This window comes from Amblyomma mixtum, chromosome 1, assembly GCF_055824585.1.
Source record: "Amblyomma mixtum isolate Tamu chromosome 1, ASM5582458v1, whole genome shotgun sequence".
NCBI classification, from domain to species: Eukaryota; Metazoa; Arthropoda; class Arachnida; order Ixodida; family Ixodidae; genus Amblyomma; species Amblyomma mixtum.
Genome location: NC_143012.1, coordinates 41129534 through 41137926, shown reverse-complemented (window position 1 = coordinate 41137926; position 8393 = coordinate 41129534). Strand labels below are relative to the sequence as shown.

General features: G+C 45.6%; 2 protein-coding genes across 3 annotated transcripts; one reads left to right on the top strand and one right to left on the bottom strand.

Moving 5' to 3' along the window:
* Positions 1–312: 312 nt before the first annotated feature.
* On the top strand, positions 313–3625 carry LOC149366112 (uncharacterized). The gene is made up of 2 exons (XM_089548725.1): positions 313–612; positions 1382–3625. Exons 1-2 carry the CDS (start codon positions 406–408, stop codon positions 2543–2545), a joined length of 1371 nt encoding a protein of 456 aa, XP_089404851.1. The 5' UTR covers positions 313–405; the 3' UTR covers positions 2546–3625.
* LOC149366111 (THAP domain-containing protein 1-like) lies at positions 2436–6863 on the bottom strand. 2 transcript variants are annotated; one of them, XM_089548745.1, is made up of 5 exons: positions 6573–6708; positions 5495–5659; positions 4761–4860; positions 4075–4170; positions 2436–3728 (listed from the first exon to the last, which is right to left on the bottom strand). In XM_089548745.1, the coding sequence occupies exons 2-5, from the start codon at positions 5652–5654 to the stop codon at positions 3713–3715; spliced, it is 372 nt and encodes a 123-aa protein (XP_089404871.1). In that variant the 5' UTR covers positions 5655–5659; positions 6573–6708; the 3' UTR covers positions 2436–3712. The 2 variants fall into 2 exon arrangements, with proteins under 2 accessions (XP_089404871.1, XP_089404862.1); XM_089548736.1 differs by lacking the exon at positions 2436–3728 and having other exon boundaries at positions 3739–4170; positions 6573–6863.
* Positions 6864–8393: the final 1530 nt, after the last annotated feature.

The following is an 8393-nucleotide window of genomic DNA, read 5'->3' as shown; positions in this document are numbered from 1 at the left end:
ACTAAATTCCCGTAAGGACCTTCCTCACGTGACCCAAGGACTACATTTCCCTGATCACTGAGACCTTCGGCGTTTTTCTCCAGGGTACTAACCCCTTTACCGCAGAAATCCGCCTCCATCCCGGAAAGTGCATGCGCTTCTGAGCTCGCAACTACCGCATTGCACCTTTCCTTGTTCCTAGCACTGGTGCCCAAACTCTCCCTTGAGCCCTTGTGGCTTGCGGATTTGCACCTTTCGCTAGTTTTTCGACCGAGATCCTCGGTCCACGCTGCTGAAGTGGCCTGCCTTTCCTGGACCAAACCTGTCCTATACGCCCTGTGCAGCGCCTATAGGGGCGCCACTGAAAGCCGCGTAGCGGCGGCCGTTGGAACTGCAGGCGGGCCGGCGGGCGAGCAGTGAGCAAGCATGGCTGAGGTGCGCGCGTGCGATTTGCCGTTTCTGCGTGTTCCGGACGGTTATTTCTCCGGTGAGAGTGTGCGCAAGGGGACAGCACTTTATAATAGTGGACATGTGTCCGACCTCACGGCTGTCTGGGACGACATCGTCTACATACGCGCCAAATGTCTGCCGCAGACGAGCGTCAACAAGCTTGCCTACGAAGTGGAGCTCATTGTGAGTACGCCCTCTAATGCATTCATTCCTTGCCGCTTCAGTCAATGTTTTTTGCTTTGATTAATGCACTCGCTTTTTCCGCTTGCATGACGCGTATTGTTACAGTAATTTGAGGGAGTGCCGTCCAACCTGCCAGAGACTCGTGCACGTTGCGGTCGCGCGAAAAGCCAGCGAGTGTGCAAAGCAGCACGATGGGCGTGAAAAAACATCTCGGGTTAGACTGCGGCAGTAAGGGCTGAACGTTTTTATTCTTGCACTTTACCACTGCCCGTACAGCTCGAATTTCACGTGTTCCGTCGTTAAAAAAGAGCGTTTCTATGATTACAAGAGAGCACGCGAGTGAGATATCAGTCGAGCAAATAGCTGGAAAGTTGCACCACCGGTAGCAAAAAGTTTTTAAATTTGATAAGTATTTTGTTTTTAGTGTCGCTCTCATTGTTATTCATATCACCCTCACTCCCGAATGCATAGTTGAGGCGAGATTTATCACCTGGCCTAGCGCCCTTAGTCTAAAGTGCACAATCTGTGCAATTGCTTAATCACTTCATTGCTTAATCTGTGTAGCACCGTCTTGTCATTGCTTTTTCACATTCCAGCCAGATTACTGGAACAGTTTCTCTACCCTTCAAATTACCTGCACAGAAAGTTTCCAAAATATAGAATTTGCAAAAATAGTTTCTTCAGGCTGTGAGGGCTGGTGAAACAAAGTAGTCGATTCAAGCTTTCTACAGGGCAGCTTCACAAGTCTCATTTTATTTTTTTCCCCCAGGTGCCTGATTTCTTGCTAGAAGATGGAAAATGCACTTGCAAGGCGGGACAGGGAGGACGCTGTAAACATATTGCAGCTGTGGTGCAATATGTTAACACAAAAGAGCACAGCTCTCAAACAAATGACCCGAGGAAGTGGGGAAAACCTTCTGTAAAAAGCCTCGGAATTTACCAAAAGGGAGCATGCCTGGAAAGCTTCTATGGGAAGCAAGTGGAAGAGGTGGTTGCACTGCCACCAGCAGCCCCCCCTGTTCAAGATGCGACAACAGTGGCTGCTCTCCTTGACGGCCTTTGGGGTGAAAACTGCGCACTTCTCACGGCAGTCAGCAACGAGCTCTCCCCTCAGATTTTAGCAGAAGGAGATGAAGTGGCCCAGCACCCTACACCAGTTGTAGAGGGAAACATGCGCACTTCAGCACTTTACCGGTCAGTTGAGACCTGGACAAACACAGACTCTGAAATGGAATTTTATATGTCAAAGGTTGTGGCTACTCCTCATGACATACTTCATACTGAAGCAACAACAAGGGAACCACGCAGAGATCTTGCTCATTGGAGAAGTATGCGAGCCATTCGCATATCTGCAAGTAGCCGGCCGCACACAATACTAAAATCGAGACGGGATCCCATTGCAGTAGCCGAAGGGTTTCTAAAAGACACAAGATTCTGGTCCCCTGCCACAGCATATGGAAGTGCCTTGGAAGCTGAAGCTGTGAGATCATTTGAAGAAGACATGTGCATTCAAGTCCGTACTTGTGGGCTTGTAGTGATGCTTGAACAGCCGTGGCTGTGCTGCACACCTGACGGCATTGTACCTCAAGAACCGGTGCAGGCCCTACTTGAAGTGAAATGTCCTTACACATGTAAGGACAAAAATATTGTAGAGTTCAGCGAACAATCCTGTAACGTACCTTACTTAGTATTTAAAGACTGCAGGCTGGAAGTGAAAAAGACGCACCAGTATTACACGCAGATTCAGATTTCCCTGTATGTTCTTGGCATGCAGAAGTGCTTCTTTTATGTTTACTCGAAGAAGCAGCAAATTCTCATTGAAGTTCATGTGGATGAGAATTTTATTGCCACATCTGTTCCACGGTTGCAGGCATTCTACTTCAAGCATTTCCTCCCAGCAATTACTAAATCATCACATCAAACTGAGAAATAAGAACAATAAACTTTATTTCTCAAATCAAACCGACATAAGCATGCATTCTGTCTCACTTTCAACACAACTGTTACATGGTATGACTAAAAAAATCTCTCTTAATGCTGCATGATTTTGTGAACCAGCAATAGACCTTACACGATCCAAAATGCATTTACTTTCAGGCATGGTCCTTTGCTTTCAGGATTGGCTTTTGCAGATTCGCAAGCACCCCGCACATGTCTATTATTTTTCCGACATGAGGAACAAGGTCCGAGGAAAGCTTATCAGACAAAATTCTGTATATTTTTATCCGTTGGATGGACCTCTCTACATGAATCCGAGCACTTGCAACAGTGTATGTGGTATTCACCTCTTCTCGGGTAAATGGCTGATTAGGGCGGGCAAAAACTGGCATTTGGAATTTTACACCATGCTCTGCCAGCATGCTTCTTATCTGAGGAAACCCTTTATCAGCCAGCACAAGATCTCCAGGTTTTAAAAGGTGCAAAATTCCACAGTCTGTGGTGATAAATGAATCTGTGGCACGACCACCATAAGGCCTTGAAAGAAAGCTTATGATGCCGCTTGGTGTGATGCCTACTAAAAACTTGACAGTAAAGCACCCTTTATAATTTGAATACATTAGAACGCGTTCATGCACAGTGCTTGGTGCCGCACAAGCAACCTCTGTGCAGTCAATAATGACCTGACAGTCTGCAAAATGCGGCTTAAAGCTTTCTGGCATCATCATCTGATTAGTCGATCGTGAGGGCCAATATATAAGGGGCCTCAACTTTTCGTGCAAAACATTCAGCACGGAAAAGAAATACCTAGAACAGGTGGTCCTGTGAACACCAAATAATACAGCCAGAGAACAGTATGATAGATTTAGTTTTAGCTTCATTAAAAACAGGAGAAGTTTGTTTGAAGCACTAATTATCTCCTCAGATCTGTGTGCTTTAAAAGATTCAATAACTATTCCTCGTAGCTTTTCAAAGACTGGGACTGAAACGCCTCCAATCGATTTCAGTATGTCTGCAGCCTTGTCTTCGCTACAAGCTGCAAGTGTCTCATAGCCTTGAAAATTTGCAGTGTTCGAGTTTGACACCACTACATTCATCGGGTCACATGCAGTGTCTTTTAGCTCTGTTGTTGTGCCCCAGGAAGCATCCTTGGTGTTCTTCTTCATAGGAAGGACGGCCTAATGGAAATTCAATTCATTTGTTAATTTTCACAATTCTTCAAAAACAAGAAAAATAAATTGTGTGCCTCTAGCATGCAGAATCAACAGACATACGGTAGATATGTCCATGAAATTAGGAAATTGAAACAGAAGGAATACAAATAGAAAACAAAGAATACAAATTCGGGTCAAGAAAATGGTGAGTAAGATATGAAAACCATGGGATATGGCCGCCCTTAATTTTAAATTTCTGTGCATGTGGCAACTTGTTTTTGCCTGAAATTAAATCTCTTCAATCCACACCTTTCGCGCACAGAAATAGAATCATGAAGTGTGCAACAATCATAAACAACCAGTCACTTACTTGCGTCTCAGCATTGCAGTCTTGCATGCAGCAAAAGAACAGGCTTGGCATGTCAAGTTCTGTTTTCCATGCACAAGGGTCTGTTTGCAATCCGATCTGTACAATGTATAAAATGTGGAACCCTTGTTATTTTAAAACCTCTGTAATGAGCCACTTAAATGCAAGTCAACCAAATCACAGCAACGCAGTTCCCTATGCCATCGTGTGGCACCCCAGCCATGGTGCAGTGTGACAGCAGCAAAAATAAGAATCAAATGATTTTATGTTCATCACATAATGTGAATAACATGGAGTCAAGTAATCAGCACAGAAGACTACAGGCCTGCTATACTTGTCGTCACTTTTATCAGTTCTTAGCGAGACTTATTACTTAATGCTTGAACGCCAGCTGTCAATTTCTCATATTTAGCATTCAGTGACGCAGCATCAAAATTGTCATTTGTTTCATGCATAAAGTTTTCTGATGCAGCAAGAAATTACTGCTACAAAGGTGCATCAGTAGAGCAGCCCGGCAGTGAAACCGGTTAAAAAATTAGTCTCTCAGGTGCATGAGTGACAGCTGTGGTGTAGCAGTAATAATGGCTTTTCTCACTAATGACAAAGGGCAATTCATATACAGACTCTTGCCGTTTCTTGACATTTAAAGATAAACATCCATTTGCAGCTATGAAAGAAATTGTATTTACACTTCTCTTTTCCACCTCCATACTGCAGTCATCCATGGCATCCTCAAGTGGTGGGCTATCCGAAGGAACGCTGTCCTCCTTTTGCTCACGTGCACGCAACCTGCAACCATAACAAAACATAAAGTCCACTCTTATATAGTAATGGCCTTTCCCCAAGGAACAGCAGTTCTGATATAAATAGCTATGCACAGTACATGGGACACTCTTCTGTATGCACAAATTGTGCCTTTCTTACCTTGTGCCTCTGCCTGCATGATAAAATAGGCCTCTGAGCTGAACACAGACCACGAAGTGCAATTAAGTTCCTATTCCCTCATCACATTGCCAAGAAATTTCTTTGATAGTAACGTAAAGCAGAGGATGAAATGAATGTAAAATAATTTACAATCTTGGCGGGTACTGCCTCCTAGACAGGGATTGTATGTATAGGTTCTTTGAGATCCAGCAGTTATTTTTAACCGCCTATGTTCTTTAACACAATTTTGTGGAAGCCAGAAAGTCTAAATAATCTTGTCATTAAAATACTTGTCTTAAATTAAGCAACAAGCAATTGTAAGCTACCAGTGCCATCAAATGACAGTGGTGGTTTAGTTAGTCTCATTTTCATACACTTACTCCTGCATACCATGCCTTTGTGGAAATACCAGAAACAAGCACATTTATGACGCTGCAGCTCTACCCGAGTTGTCTCCCATAAGGGAGCAGAAAATATCTATTGTCAAGTTTATTTTTACCTTTGATACCTCTTTGAACTTCCAGGCTTTGGGCATCTGTACACACTTGGGAATATGCTGGGAATGTATGCAGGACTTCTCGGATCATTTGACCTCTCGCCGTGTAGAAAATGTTTGCTGCAGATCCTGGTGTTTTTCGTAGGCTCCCATGGGCTGCCATCCTCTCTACAAGATACATTAGATAACAGGAAGGTGCATGAACTAAGCAATTAGTTGAAAGGGCACATGACACAATATTAACAGAGTGAAATGAAATGCAAAGCCAGGCAATAAATATTACTGGTAAATCACATGTTAAATTGATTTTTTTTTTTTCAAAGTAGAGATGGTTTATCGAGTTTAACATCACAAAAAACTCAGGCTGTGAGCGACTCCGCAGTGAAACACTCTGGATAATTTCAACCATTTGGGGTTCTTTAACGTGCACTAACATCGCATAGAAAACGGGCACCTAAGCATTTCTTTCGCGGCTAGGATCGAACCCAGGTCTTTCGAGTCAGCAGCCGAGCATCTAAACCATAGAGCCACCGCGGCGGCTTTCAGAGGCGAAATAAAACCGCAATAAAGCAGCATGAAAACATTAATTCATATCATGCAAAAAAGAGAACCACGCATGCACCTACAAGGGTTAATAAACTACAAGGGTTAATAAAAAACGACGGTCTCACAGAGTTTACAACTTCTTTCACTGTGACCACAACGCGTAACACAGCCGGGGTAGAGAGATTACGCATTCACCGCAGAACAAATGTTTCGAAGTTCAGGCGGTTACTGTTACCGCGAAGTCATGCTAAAAGCATTCAACACAAATGTTGTACGCCCTATCGAAAGTTTTTAATGCCCACAGGTGTCGCGTTGATGCTTAATTCTTGAAAGGCACCGCGACCTTGTTTTTAACATGGAACATTTTGTCCAAACCATCTAAGCGCAATGAGCACATCACAGCTTCGCTAGCGATTTTAACTGTTGACGAGGCGAAGTTTAAACGGGGAAGCGTTCGCTAAAGGTCCAGCGCTTCAAGCAAGACAAAAAAGAAAAGAAAAACGATCGAACGCTGAAGCATAGCACGGTTTCTCACCTTCTGCGTCGTACAGCCGCGATCCATCGCCGCCGTCGCTCTTGCTCGTGAGGCAGGACCGGAAACTTATAGAAGTGCGTTCCTGGCGAGTTTTTGTAGGTATTCGAGCAGCCAACTACGCAGCAGTTGTTTCTCGACATCGCTGAAGGCTGACAGCAGCGTTAATTACAATCAAGAACACCCTGCACGACCGCACGAGTGTGGACATGCATAGACGCTGGCGGGAACAGCGGCCGACCGAGCCCGTCTACACTTCGCGGTGTTGGCGACAGGCGGCGCTACCGGCGGTTTGCTCACGGCGTATACCGCCACTTATAAGCAGCAGCCGTGTCCTCCGGCGACTGAGCTGAGCTCGCAACTCGGTCCCTGACACTCTCGCGAGGTAGCTGACCATTGCCAATTCGGCTCGTGAATTCGACCTCTGCGGATAGTCTAAAGTGCCGGAAAAGCTCACTCTTAGCTATCGCATAGTTGTGGGCATCCTCGTCAGACAACCGCGCTAATACGTTGCTGGCTTCACACGGGAGGACTCCCATCAACACAATTGGCCAATCACCCTGATCCAGCTGTTCCTCCTTGCAAATTTTCTCAAAATTTTCCAGAAAAGTACTGAAATTTTCCCCTTTTCTGAACATACTTAACCGAGATCGCGTTCTTATACTTCTGATCGCGTTAAGTTTATGCTTGATTTCCCGCTGTCGCTCCTGCTCCTCTTTATCTAGTTTTTCTTTACGTTCAAGTTCCTCTTTCTCTTGTTTCTGTTTACGTTCAAGTTCCTCCTGTTCTCTTTGTTCTTTACGTTCCTTTTCCTCAATGGTCTCAAGGCATTCCGCGAGCTCATCATCTTCAGCCTCCAACGCAAGAATAGCCTTCAGCAGCTCTGGTTTTCTGAGTTTGTCTGAGACATCCAGACCCAACTCTCTTGCAAGTTCCAGTAACTTCGGTTTGCGTAACGATTTCAGATCCATGGCCGCTCCGAGTGCTGCTTTCTCTACTGCCCCTATTGTCTTGCCGCACTAACCCGGCAGCAACGACAATCCCAATTACCAGCTCTGTTTCTGACACTTAACAAAAGCCTGGCAAAACTTAGTAGAGGAAAGTCCCGCACTCACCAAACCTCGCAGCCAAGAATCCAGCGCAGTCGTTCCGCTGCAGGCAACCAGTCATCACACAGGGCTGTTGCACTGCTCCCGACTCGCCGAACTGCTGCTCAGCAAACCGTTGACCACGTCTCTCCGCTGGCGTCCGTTGACTCGATTCCACCGCTGGCAACCAGTTATTAAAGATCAGGTAGCATGGTCGTGCCGGAGAGGGGATGAGGAAGGTCGGAGACGAGGTTTAAGGGAAAGACAAGAAGAAGAACTTTATACAAGGGAATTTACATATATACAAACAGCAACTGGGAGAACTCTCAGAAAGTCTCGCAAACAAGGAGCAAAGCTACATGACGATGAGCTCAGATGGTCAGGAGCTACTCGGCCGTCCAAGGCGCCGAGTTTTATATCCTTCCTTGTCCCTGGGCTCCCTAGAAGGGGGCGGGCTTGTCGGGAAAGGAGGGTCCTGAAAGTTCACTGTGGCACCCTCACACACACACACTCAATAGGGAACACGTCCCCGTCACGTGTTGGGAGAGAAGGATGCACTCTGCGTCGCGCAGATTCTGGAATGCTCTCGAACAGCATTCCTGCGCCTTTCATGTGGTCGCACGTGCTCGGGGTAGGGGAAACGGTCGTTGACTACTTCTTCCTGGAAGACGGTTGCTGCTGTCAACTTGATGTGCCCCTTTGAATGTCTAGTACTGCGGAACGTGGCAGCTAACTT

Coding starts and splice junctions, on each gene's coding strand:
- LOC149366112 (XM_089548725.1), top strand. CDS start 406: ATGGCTGAGGTGCGCGCGTGCGATTTGCCGTTTCTGCGTGTTCCGGAC. Junction 613..1,381: donor CCTACGAAGTGGAGCTCATT/GTGAGTACGCCC, acceptor TTTTTCCCCCAG/GTGCCTGATTTCTTGCTAGA.
- LOC149366111 (XM_089548736.1), bottom strand. CDS start 6,712: ATGTCGAGAAACAACTGCTGCGTAGTTGGCTGCTCGAATACCTACAAA. Junction 4,861..5,494: donor AGTTCAAAGAGGTATCAAAG/GTAAAAATAAAC, acceptor TTATGGTTGCAG/GTTGCGTGCACGTGAGCAAA. Junction 4,171..4,760: donor TGGAGGTGGAAAAGAGAAGT/GTAAATACAATT, acceptor TACATTGTACAG/ATCGGATTGCAAACAGACCC.